Source organism: Urocitellus parryii, chromosome 12 (genome assembly GCF_045843805.1).
Source record: "Urocitellus parryii isolate mUroPar1 chromosome 12, mUroPar1.hap1, whole genome shotgun sequence".
In the NCBI taxonomy this organism is placed as follows: Eukaryota; Metazoa; Chordata; class Mammalia; order Rodentia; family Sciuridae; genus Urocitellus; species Urocitellus parryii.
In genome coordinates, this window is record NC_135542.1 from 59,922,807 (window position 1) to 59,936,392 (window position 13,586).

Below are 13,586 nucleotides of genomic sequence, written 5' to 3' on the forward strand. Positions count from 1 at the left end.
GCTCTGTACACTGACCTTGAAACATAAGAGAATGAATAAAGCCAAAATATTTCCTTTTACTTACCAAGCCCAAATCCATGATTCAAGATTCAACCTTTTCTTTTCTTTTCTTCTCTCCCCCTTTTGGTACTAGGAATTGAACCCAGGGGTGCTCTAGCACTGAGCCACATCCCCAGCCCTTTTTATTTTGAGAAATGGTCTCATTAAGTTGCTTAAGGCCTTGCTAAATTGCTAAGGCTGGACTTGAATTTGCCATCCTCCTGCCTCAGCCTTCTGAGTTTCTGGGATTACAGGCATGTACCACTGCACTCAGCCGATTAAATTTTTTCTACAGCAAATTTATTTATCCTTTCTCTTTAAATTCCATCTCTATGAATTAGGGAATGAATAATACCTACCATATATAGTTTTACAAAGATGAACATGGATTATACATGTAAAGTGCTGAGTACTGTACTTGATACAAGGTAAGAGCTCAATAATAAAAGTATTATTGTTTTTGAAGGGAAAAGAAAAAAGGAAAGAAGAAACAAAGCACTGGGTTGAATTACTGGACCATGGATACCATCTTCCCTGACTGACTCTACTACTCTTTCAAGTTCAGTAAGTGTGCTGACCCAGATCTGTAGGCACCTCCCTATTCCCTCCTTTCAGTTTTATAGGAACCCACATTCCTCAGGAGCAGGTTTGGGTTGTGCCTATTATTTAAGCTCCTTTGCTCACTGCTTAACCTTCTCATTTAGGAAGTATAAATTGAGAGCAAGTCCCAGACTGAGCTGTAATTTTCCATCAAGTAGAATTGGTAACACCCTTGTGGAATTTGACTACATGTTTATTTCTCCTAAAAAGATATACTGGTATTGAATTCAATTTCTGTCATATGCAAATGAGTGCTAATGGAACTTGTGTGATCAGAAATGAAACACTCCCCCCCTTCTTACAAAGAACCTCTCTATTGCAGTTATGCCAAGAACCTATTTGCCACACCCAAAATACCTATTCCACCCAACCTCCTTCAATACTTCCCAAAACTCATCTTAATTTCGGGGCTCCTACACCCTTGCTTTTCTCCCCACCTCATCTCCAAAACAAAACCCCACCTTTTTTCCTTTGGCCTACTGCTTTCAGTCAACTACAACAAATACTCCTTCTTACATATCAATATTTTCTAATAGTCCATCAGCTTGTTCAGATAGGGTACTTGTATAACAAAGGTAAACAGCACTATGTCTGCCAAAGAAAGTGATCTTATTTCCTCAAATAACTTTCTGCATTACAGCAAACACACAGTTGACACATTTATTATTCTGTTCTAACATAGCGAATATAAAAAAGGCTAAGAAAAACCTAATAACCAAAGCACTACATAGTATTTGATGTATGGTTAATAAACAAATCATATTAGAATATATATATATACACAAAACTTAATTAAGCTAGTAGCCTGAGAGCAAGCTGAAAAACCTCCAATCGATAAGAGATGTGGGACAGGAGAACACGCCTGTAATTCCAGCAACTCAGGAGGCTGCAGCAGAAGGATCACAAGTTTGAGTCCAGTGAGGGTGACTTAAAGAGATCCTATCTCAAATATAAAAAAGGTCTAGAGATATAGCTCAGTGCTCAATCTCCAGTACCCCCCATCAAAAAAAAAAAAAATTTTTACATATGATTTCTTCCTCCCGTCTGCCTCAAATTTCTCCCACCCCTATTCCCCTATTCCATCTCCTTCTCCAATTTCTCTCTTACCTCAGTTTCTTTCTGAATTCCAAATTGTTCTCTATTACAACCTCCAGTCCTTGATGCTTACGTTATTATCATCACCTATTATTGCTATCTCTAGCCTATCCTTTAGTGCAGTCAGTTTATTGTCCTTCAACCACTGCTCAATTGGGCAAAGAGAATATAGTAGCTACTAAGCAAAATAGATCATTTAACCTGATTCTTGGCTTCTAAAATATGATCTAAATAAAGAATAAAATTTCATGCACTCTGTCCATAGAAATCTCAATCTCAATCAACAAAAGCAAACCACTTACTATGCCTCAAATTTTAATACTTTCACCTTTTATAAAACTTAAAACGACCCTTCTTGGTACATATATCATCACCAGCATTTTACCACTAAAAATGAGGCCTAGAAAAACTGTAAATTGGAAGTGATAGAGTTGTCACAAACATCTACACTTTCTACTGCCAAATAATGATGGTCAATAGATTGTTTTGTTAAATTGGCTACCCAGGCAAGAAACTCCAAAGATCCCTCAGGCAATCTTATTTCTAGCCCAGAATTGAAACCTGGATACCATAAGCAACACTCATAAATCATAAAGAATAACTGATTGTCAAGCAGACTGGCAAAGGGTAATCTGTCCAGATTATTTGGGCATTTGAACACCTCTTAAAAACTTCATAATAAAGGATTTTATTTTAAATTCTGCCTAAATGAGCAAGATTTTGGAGAAAAAAAATATAGGCTTCCCCTACTACTGGAATTCAAAAAGTTGTAGACATAGAAATAAAATTTAGAACTAAATATGCACATCTCTTAAAATAGAAGCACAGTGGCACACACCTGTAATCCTAGAAGCTTGGGAGAGTGAGGCAGGAGGATCAAAAGTTCAAAGCCAGCCTCAGCAACTTAGCAAGGCCCCCCAAGCAACTTTGGGAGACCCTGTCTCAAAATGGCTGGGAGTTTGGCTCAGTGGTAGAGCACGCAGGGTGCCAAAAAAAAACAAAAAAAGAACTGCTTGCCATCAGTGGTATTGTTCCTAAGATAATTACTAGAGTCATTCTTATTTGTTAGATTTGGAAAGTAACATCAAAAAATTCAGTTTCCAGTAATGGTGCCCTACAGCAACTCTCCTACTGAAAACAGCTATAAATTCTGTACAAAATATTTTTACAATCTTCTTAAAAGAAACACAAAGCTGACAAGATAACAAGGAATGACATGGTCAAAATTCGACAAGACATGGGAATCCAGTTAAGTACATGGAATAAAAGCCATTTTTTCCCCTTTTGGGTATTGGCCAATCAGAAGAAACTTGAACTTTAGTTTGGACAGCCATGTAAGACCCAAGGGAAGAAAAATCAAAGACCCAGACAATCCAAAATAGAAGATTCTAAAAGGTAACATACTTCACACTAAGCTAAGACACTAAAGAGCAACCTCAAAGCAAAAATGGCATAAGTGTAGTGACACTCAAATGTACTTATAATCATAATTTATATCAGCTGGGTGATCAAAAAAAATCTTAGCAATGAATTCACTTTAAAGTAGTTTTGAATTTTGATAATGCCTCCAGACATCCACAAGAAGCAAAAACAAAACCCTCCTAAAGAAGACACCTCTATCTCAGAGCTCATATTATATGTCTTATACTTTCCTGAAGGACAGTGAGTAGAACACAAAAATAAACCAGGAATACAAAAGAATAAGTTAAGTCATCATGAGCAAGAACTAGAAAACAAGAGACCATTCAAAGGCTCCTCTAATATCTCAAGTGTAAGAACTACAGAGACAGTAATTATAAAATAACTACTAAGTTTAAAGAATAAAAGATCATTCTGAAAATATCTATTACAAACAGAATGTTATTTGGAGGGGGAGAAAAAATACCCAGCAGATTTGATTGAAAAAAGAACCAAGGGCTAAGGATGTGGCTCAAGCGGTAGCGCGTTTGCCTGGCATGCGCGCGGCCCGGGTTCGATCCTCAGCACTACATACAAAGATGTTGTGACCGCCGAAAACTAAAAAATAAATATTAAAAATTCTCTCTCTACCCCCTCCCCCCTCCTCGCTCTCTCTTTAAAAAAAAAAAAAAAGAACCAAGGTGAATGTCAACAAAACCAAAACTTCACTGGATAAAAGGATTAGAATTAAGACATGAGAAAATGAACTAGAAGATAAATGAGAATAAATTACCCAGAATAAAACAGAGATGAAATGCATGGTGGCACACACAAGTAATCCCAGCTACTTGGGAGAATAAGGAGAAGATTGCAAGTTTGAGGCCATCATTAGCAACCCAGTGAGATCCAGTCTCAAAAAAAAAAAAAAAAGAAATTCAGAGATAAAAAGATGAAAAATATAGACTAGAGAAAGGAGAGGACCTACAATATACATATAATTAAAACCCTTTTCAAAAAGAGAAGAAAGTGCAATCGGAGACATATTTAAAGAAATTATGAGAATTAGGCAATATTAAGGAAATGCCAACCTAAAGATTTAAGAAACCTAATAAAGTCCCAAACGAAATAAAAAGGAATCCATGCTCTGACAAATCAATAAAACTACAAAACACTAAAGACAAAGAAAATCTCAAATGTAAAATAAGTAAGTGGCAAAACATAGTAAAATATTTGTGTCTGATATTTTAAATAAAATAAGTAAAATGTATTTTGCTGTCATGTACAACTAAGGAGAACAAATTATAATAATAAAAAGTAGCACTAATGTGGCTCTGATTACTTCTGAAAGTTTTAGGAATGAAGGAGATATTAGGGCTGGGGTGTGCCTTAGTGGTAAGTGTGTGTTTAGCATGTGTAATGGCCTGAGTTCGAACCCCAGAACCAAAAAAATAAATAAAATAAAACCAACAATAAGAAGAAAGATGGGACTGGGGTTGTGTCTCAGTGGTAGAGCGCTCACCTAGCATGCATGAGGCACTGGGTTCAATCCTCAGCACCACATAAAAAAATAAACAAAATAAAGGTTGTGTCCATCTACAACTAAAGAAGAAATTCTTAAAAAAAAAAAAAAAAAAAAAGTATCTGAAAAGACTTTTTAAAAGAGTAGCTGGATCTGGGCATGATGGTACACACCTGTAATTTCAACAGCTCGGGAGGCTGAAGCAGGAGGATCTGGAGTCAAAATCAGCCTCAGCAACTTAGCAAGGTCATAAGCAACTCAGTGAGGCCCTATCTCTAAATAAAACATTAAAAAGGGGGTGGTGGGGCTAGGAATGTGGCTCAGTGGTTAAGCCCCCGTAGGTTCAATCCCCAATACCAAAAAGAAAAAAGACATCTGGAAACTTAAGTGATAGAGCTTATACAAAACTATTTCATTCTTGATCATTTAATCTCTCTCTGGCCTCACTTTACCTATACCTAAAGTAGGGGTTATTTTCAAAGTTAGTTCCAGCTCACAGATTACACTGTCATTATATACTTCAGTCAGTGGGAGGTGATTCAAATTATAATATTCTACTGCCTAAAAATAAAATGCTAGCTATCATCAGAAAGAACAATGGAAATAAAAAAAGATATCATATCCCAAATTCTATAAAGCTATCCATATATGGAATACCAACACAAGTATTGAAACTGCCAAACTTTTTTTAATATATACTGTGTTTTGTATATATAAAAACAGAAAAAAAACAATAACTAAAGCACTTGTTCTTAATCCTTGCATATTACAACTATAAAGGAGCTTTAAAAAAAAACAAACAAACAACAAAAAAACTCAGTAATGACAGGGACCATATTTCCAAACATTTTGATAAATATTATTGATTGGTCTGGGGTGGAGCCCAGGGAATAGGTAACTTTAAAAGTTCCACACATTATTCTAAGACTTCAGCTAGGTTTGAGAAATGTTAAAATTTAAATAACAAATAACAAGATATGTTTTAAAAGAGTAAAACCTCATAATTAAAGATTGTGAAATTATCAAGGCTATGCATAGAATGAAAAATGAATCTGCTCACAAAATTATACCATACCACCATGGGGTTCACCTGTTTCAAAAATAAAGGAAGTAAGTTAAAGGACCAATTGAAATTGAGGATTAGTTGCATAGAGTGGTCTGTAAATGTGTACAATGTTACCCAAGGTATAATGCAAACTTTAGATAATTATATTCAGAAGAGCTCATATGAATTCCAAGATAGCAGATGCCTGGGAGTTATTAAAGAGAGCAAGTACTTTCAAAGTATATAACTATTTTGAAGCAGATACTCAAGATCATCATTCCTATTAAAATGTCCTTAGTGCAAGGGTCAGAACCAGAATACTAGACTGCGTGGACCCAGGACGGCACATACATGCTCTAGCTTTGAAAGAATTCATGACTGAAGATTATACTTTTCTCTGTGGATAAAGATCTAGAGTGAAACTTAACACAGTGCATTTGCTACTACTTATTTATTCAGCACTTATTTTGTGTTATGTACCACACCTGTACCAGATACTTTAAAATAACTCATTTAAGTCTCACAAGGCAATTAATTATCCTCACTTTACACACAAGAAATCAAGGCTCTGAAAGGTCATTTTGGCAAATATGTATTAAAGGCATGATATACAACAGTAAATTGTAGAGCATGGAATTAAACAAAGGTCTATACCACTGTGCCTTTTACAATATTTTATATATTATCATAATAACAAAAATAAACGTCATTTTAAGTGCTTACTTTTTCCACTTAAATGCTTAGAAAGTCTTCTCCACAGTTTTATGAAGCCACTTCATCAAAAGATGTTTCAATCATTTTTGACTCCCCCTTTTCTCAAACTTTACATCCAACGCCTAGTACATCTTGCTGGTTCTATCTTCAAAGCTGTTCAGAATCCATTATACTTTGATGACATAACAAAAAATACATTCATATATCCCTGCCACCCTCACTCATTTCTAGCCTGAATTAACTCAGCCTCCTAACTAGTCTTCCTGCTTCTTCTACCCTTCCACATCTATTCTCATTTTGGCAAAGGGATCTTTTGAAAGACAGCATTACCTCTGCTCTCTGATTAAAACATTACAATGGCTGCCCCTCTTGCTGAGGTATAATAGGCAAGACTCAGTACTTCTATGACATTATTTCTTCTATCAGCTTTCTCTACTCTAGCCACATCTGCCTCTTTGTTATTCCCCAAACATTCCAAGCATTCCCCCTTCTCCTGGCTGCTTCCCCTGCCTACACAGCTTCACTTCAGGTTATTACTTTTTCAGGTTTTAACTCAAATGGCTTCTTATCAGTAAAAACTTTCTTCCCCTCTTAAGTATTACACATCCCCTTATCCCATCAGGGCACTTATCGCCTTCCAATATGTTATGTATGTATTTATCACTGTCTGCTCCAGATTTAAACTTGATTAGAACAAGATCTCTTCATTCTCTCTTCATTGTTGTATCTTTTCTGGTACCTCAAATGGGATACAGCATAAGGTAGGTACTTAAGAAATATCTGCTGAATGAAAATATAAATTATTACTGACAAAACCCAGATTCATGAATACTCCAGCATACAACCTCCATACCACATGCCCTACACAATCTTATCACCAACTACACACAATTCTAGCACTTTCTGGTAAATGTCCAGGCCTCTTCCAATTCTACCACACATAATCATCAAAATCTAGGGCCAAGCCAGGAACAGTGAATGGTGCACACCTATAATTCCAGTGACTTGGGAGGCTGAGGCAAGAGAATCATAAGTTCGAGATCAGCCTCAGCAATTTAAAGAAACCCTGTTTCAATTTAAAAATTAACAACAAAAAAAGGGAGGGATGCTGAGGATGCAGCTCAGTGGTAAATCACCTCTGGGTTCAAACCCTAGTAATCCCCCAAAATCTAGGATATGGGTTATGGGGAAGGACCGGGAATTAAACCCAGGGGCACTTAACCACTGGGCCACATCCCCAGACTCTTTTTTACATTTTATTTTGAGACAGGATCCAAGTTGCTGAGGCTGGTTTTGAACCTGTGATCCTCCTGCCTCAACCTCCCAAACTGCTGGGGTTGTGAGCACTGTGCCACTGCTCCCAGCTAGGGCCACTAATTTTTGTGTTTCATATATTTTCTTTCCTAATAGTTAGAAATTTTCAAATACTGACCTTTGGGTTCTCTTTAACTCAAAGCATTTTCCTCCAGCTCTCGTTTCCTTCACTTTCAATTCTTCCCTCTTATGCTATTCTAAGAAAATTAACCTTCCTAGCAAATTAGAAACTCTGATTCTTCTACATATTGTTTATTTTCTATTATACTAACTAGACTGCATGTTTCTTTGGGGTCTCTAGCACAATGTCTCACATACAGAAAATATTCTCAAATCTTATTAGTATTCCCTCTCCAATTCCTTTCACACATGTAAAGCTCAGTAATACTTTGATTATTCTTTTTTTCTCCCATGAATAGCCTATTCTCTTAGAGTGGGAGAGCATTGCCAAAAGTTAATAGACAGTCTATTAAAATGTGCCTGGGGAAATAAATGACAAAAGTTTTCGGTACAATATAGCTGTTTCCTTACTCTCAAAATCTGAAGGCCAGGTAGTTGGGACCTTGGATTGCCTTTGAAAACTCTGCCTTGGCAACTTAAAAGAGCAGAACTGACAGGTTCCTGAAGGGACAGATTAGACAGAATCTTAAATCTTTGTTGGTGTTAATAACATGAGAAGAAATTTAAAAATTAAAAATGATCCATATTTCATCAAAATTCATTTAACTATTTTATTTCCTATTGTTTTACTAGGAATATTTCTAATGGTGAAGAAGAAAAATGAAGGGAAATATTTGAATTTAATAATGATCTGATGCAAAAAAAATGTTTTTTTAATTTCCAATTTCACTAATAAGGGAGACAAAGATCACAGATTATTGCAAATCATCTTCCCCTTTAATACCTAGGTTCAGAAACTATGACAGAGTTTTTAAGTTTCTCTATGGGAACTTAATTTTAGCACAAATCAAGGCACTGTAAAAATGTATTGTTCTTAATATGATGACATGAATGAGAAACCTACCTGAAGTTTAAAGTGTGCCTGTGTGTGTCTGTGTCAAAAAGTAAAGAATGACAACACAGGAAAATCAAAAAGTTTAAACATGAGGGAGAGGGTGAACAGGACAGGATGGATTAGAAATTCCCAAACTCCTACTTATAGTATTGAGTTCTTGTTTGTTTTTGACCAAATTAGCATGACTTATTTTACAATTCCTAAACCAGAAATTAAAATATAAGCAGCTATATAAAAAAATCATATCCTGCAAATGCACACATTAAAGTTAAGCCTTGCCTTTAACTCTTTCTTGAAGCCTGAAATCCACAAGCTCATTTACACAATGCATTACTAATAAAAGTAAAATGTATAAGAATTCAAACTTGTTGGGTACTATATAGACATGATCAGACTCATTCTGAGAAAACTTAACAAATTTCAAATGGACTATATTATAGCACCATAGCAGTAGAAATGAAAAGTCACCAAAGAATATAAACATACAACTGTAAAAATACTGACTTAGAAGAAATCATAGACACCATGGACCACTTTCACATTCATTCAACCTGTTCATCCATCATCTCCATGAGAGACCTTCCCTAATGATCCCATCTAAAACAGCTGCCCCATCACACTTTACTCCTGTACCCTGACTTGTTTTTCCCCCACAGCTGTTACCACTGTAAACCATTATTCTACACAGCTGCACTTGCTGATTATTTGCCTTCAGACTAAAACAGAAACTCCACAAGGGCAGAAGCTCTATCAGTTTTGTTAATCCCAGAACCTAGACACACATGATGGGCATTCAGTAAACATGTCATGAATATAAATGATGAAAGTGAAGCCCAGAGAGGTTAAAGGATTTCCTCAAGGTCACAGAGCTAGCAGCAAGCATGGTCCTTATTGATAACCCTGCTTACTATAATCTTGCCTTGTTGGTCTTTCCAGAACCACTTCTACTCCACGAAAGCAGTCTGTTTTAGCACATGATTCTACTTAACAGATTTTGCCCTCTCTCTGTGCCAAAGAAAATACATGTTACAAAAGGGGGGGGGGGGGGGGCGTAAACTGGATAGCATTTTAACTTCAAGTACTTTACAAACCAAAACTGTACTCAAATTTCCTAAGCATACAGGATTAGCCCCTAAAACAGGCACAACCAATAACAGTTCTTTAAGTTCCTCCTGAAATTAAGTGTGTGCTTTATAACTTTTAAGAACCAGCACTGAAAAGCAACTTACCAACTCAGAATGGCCCGTAAAGTATCAACTCACTTTCATTCTTCTCAGGGCCCACAATAGCTCACCTCTGGATATATTTTATCTGGCAGATCATGTAAGTCAAGTAATTAATACTGAAGCCTCTTTAGCTCCTTTAAAAATACATGTCAATCTCACAAAACACGGAACATAAAATTAACTCTTGGCAAGTTTTAGATTCTGAGAACCGGAACCATCTCCAAACCATGATTGGACCACAATTACCTAGGTCCTTCATTCAAAATCCATGAAACTAAACGAAACGCAGGAGCAGTGAAAGAAAAAGAAAAGGCCAGAAAAAAGACATTCACATACATAAAAAGGGAGTTGATATTTCTAACACTATTGCCCAACATCAGTCTCTCACTGAAAGCCAAGGCCCCACTGACACAACTTGGGCTGTCTTCTTTGATCACTTTCCTTGCAGAAAGAGAAGTCAACTACCAATACCTTTTGCAGATAACGTCTCCAGACCTAGGATGGGACACGGTAGGACAGCATGTTTTGCTCAGTGTCTCTCAAAACTACTGTCAGCCCAATTAGTAAAGTAAAAGGGACGCCCTAAGATGTAGCATGGCAAGAGAGTTGAAATGAGACTGGGAGTTAAGAGTGGGAAGCAGCAGAGGAAAAGGCGCGGGGAGGGTAAACAACGCATCAAGAGCTGGAGTGAGAACCCGGGTGGAAGAAGTGGGGTCAGCGAAAGCCAAGGGTGAAGGGAAGAAGGGGATGAGGTTCTGGGTGGGATGGGCGCGAGCAAAGGGGGAGGGGACGCGAGAGGACTGGGGGAGGGGGAGAAGGGTCCGGGGCGGGGCGGAAGGGAGCGAAGAGGCGGGATGAAGAGGGCCTGGCCGGGAGGGTCTTTACCTGCAGCTCCGCCCGCTCCACCTCCCACTGTGCTCTCTCCACCTCGAAACGGGCCCATTCGTGCTGCAGGAAGTGCAGGATCCCCGGTAGGCTGTACTGGGCTCGGGCCGCCCCCGCCGCAGCCGCCCCGTCGCCGGCTGCGGCAGCCTCCGCCAGAGGCCCGAGCCCCTTAGCACCGCCAGCGCCCGGGTGGTTGTTGCTGAAGAAGACGCCGGGACCCGCCTGCTCGTCCATGGCGGCCGCAGAAACCCTGGGAGCTGCCCAGGCGCCCAGCAGCTGAGGCAACGGCGGCAGCCAGCAGCGCCTCCTCCTCCCTCCGCCGCTCCCCGCCCACACCCCAGTCAGCAGGGAGCAGTCGCTTGGGCGCGGGGGCCGGCCGAGCCCATGACGGGCCGGGAAGTGGGTCAACTGCGGCGCGCGGCAGCCCAGGGCCTGCTGGGAAATGTAGTCGCGGGGCGGGGCGCGGCGCGGGCGGCCTGCAGGCTGCGCCTGGGCTCGGGCGTGGCCGCGGTTCTGCTCCGCCCCATCTCCACCGAGGGGCCTTCGAAGCGCCCTGCGCGGGTTTCCTCTACCTCTGGGCTAGGCGGAGCTGTGCCCCGCAACCGCGGGCAGAGGCTGCGGAAGTTCACGGTCGGCGCTCCCTGTTGTACACACACTCACACACACGGAAGTTATCATGCTAAAATATCAGCCCGAGTTGCACATCTTTTAGAGCTTCCTGATCGTTTTGGGTTTTTTTTGTTTTTTTGTTTTTTTGTTTTTTTAAAAAAAAAAAGCTCAAAGCAAGCTATACTGTCCAACTGCAGGACGTTGGTTCTCCAACCCGCCGCACTCAGTCCTCTCATTAGCTCCGACTACACAACCTTCCACTCGCCAACTCCGTGTCGCGGTCGCGCTTGCCTATTTTACCCGAGGGGCTCAAACCTGTTGCCTGATGAGTTTTCATTTTCATCTCTCCCCTAAGACAACACAGCGGCTTCCTGGGGCTTGTTCCGAATTCTAGTTTGTTGAGGTCTCGTCCGAAAAACTCTCATCTGAAGTCCATTTCCCTTTGTAGTAACCCTGCAGTAAATCCTGTAAATGTTTCAGATATCAAGTAACAGAGGCTATATGTTTTTTCGGTCTCATTTTTCCTATCATCCCCCACTCCCCGAGATTTTTGCTCAGTTCAGTAGAGCAGATATTTTGATTTGTCAGTTATATCCCGCGCCCTGGAGCTGTAAAGATAGATGACATCAGAGATTGAGATTTTATATATACATACATGCATACACACACACACATACACACACACACACACACTGCCTTGAAACTACACTATCTGACATTATTACCCTATATAAACGTATGATTACACTACTGGTGTGACTCAGCACCATATACGGCCAAAGGAATGAGAAATTATCCTCCATTTGTGTTCAATATGTCAAAATGCACCCTACTGTCATATATAGCTAATTAGAACAATTAAAAAAAAAAAAAAAAAACCTACACTATCTGAAAGAACAAAGTCCCTTTCTGCTTCAGACTAGATCTCCCTTGGGTATCTAGGGACCTCTCCTTTCTCACTTGTCAGATTCCCAGTTTCTTCCACGTTTCACTTGCATACTAGCAACACTATCAATCTACCAAAGGCACACCCAAGTCCATTCCTTTTAAATGGACGTTTTGTAAATGTTTTCCTTCTCTCAATACCTTGATATTATTATATCACTAAAAAACTCACTACAACGAAGGGACAAAGGAAGGAAAAACACTTAAGAATTGAAAATGAAATTATTGGGCACTTATTTCTTAAACCTAAAAAGTTACTTGTAATCCTCTGTTACATAGGATGATCTTTTGGGATATCAGAACTGATGTTGGGGGGGGGGGAACCCGTAAAAATATAGGGTGATGAGTGATATGTAAGGGAAGGACATCCTGTCCTTGTCCTCTCTGGCCTCCCCCTCTTCCCATGGATACTTGTGCAAAGAACAGGAAACACATTGTATCTGGTCTGGTTGCAAATAAAGATGGCAAGCTCTAGCCTCTCTGTTATTGAATGTTTCCGTTTTGTGAATTCATCCTTTATTACCTACCATAAGAAGTTGATCAGGGCCTGGCTGTATTCCCTGTGTCATAAATTATTTTGGATGTTAAGTGTCCTTTGAGATACAACCCAGTTTTCTCATTTACAACTCAAATAACAAAAGTCCAAAGAAATTGATTCTTGTCCACAATGAGATTCTGAGTGCCGGAGCCAAAAAGTAGCACCTAGATTTCCTGACTGCTAATTCAGGGATTTTTTGTTAATTAACAGGTTGACTCTTCTCATTTGATCTACCAGAGTACCAAGGAGATAATTATTCAATAACCACTTTTTTTTTTATCTGAGGGGTTTAAGTAATCTTACAGGTTTGAATGTTAGCTGTTTTTCTCTAATGTAGATGTGCGCTGATTCTTCCTTCAACTCAATTCATAACAGACTATGAAACATAATTAAACTGAGATAACCTGGACTACCATATATATGCAAAAAGCACTGTTTTGATTCATGGTTTAACTTTATTACCTTTTTTCCTTTTCAAGAATTTATTTATACCCAAGATAATGTTGATGATTTATGTCATGAGAATATCATTCAATTTACCAAAATATTAAAAGTGGTTATAGTAGAAATGGGCTTATGAAGGAATTTTCACTTATTCAAAAATTTTTCATATATGGTTATATTTCTTTTTAGTAACAAAAAAA

At 38.8% G+C, this 13,586-nt stretch overlaps 1 protein-coding gene across 1 annotated transcript in view; it reads right to left on the reverse strand.

The window, feature by feature from the left end:
- Positions 1 to 11,166, reverse strand: part of Strn (striatin) — a 105,893-nt gene extending 94,727 nt beyond the window's left edge. Inside the window, exon 1 of the mRNA XM_026405876.2 lies at positions 10,851 to 11,166. Coding sequence (XP_026261661.2) covers positions 10,851 to 11,084 — 234 coding nt within the window. The 5' untranslated portion in view covers positions 11,085 to 11,166. The remainder of the gene's footprint in view (positions 1 to 10,850) is intronic.
- Positions 11,167 to 13,586: the final 2,420 nt, after the last annotated feature.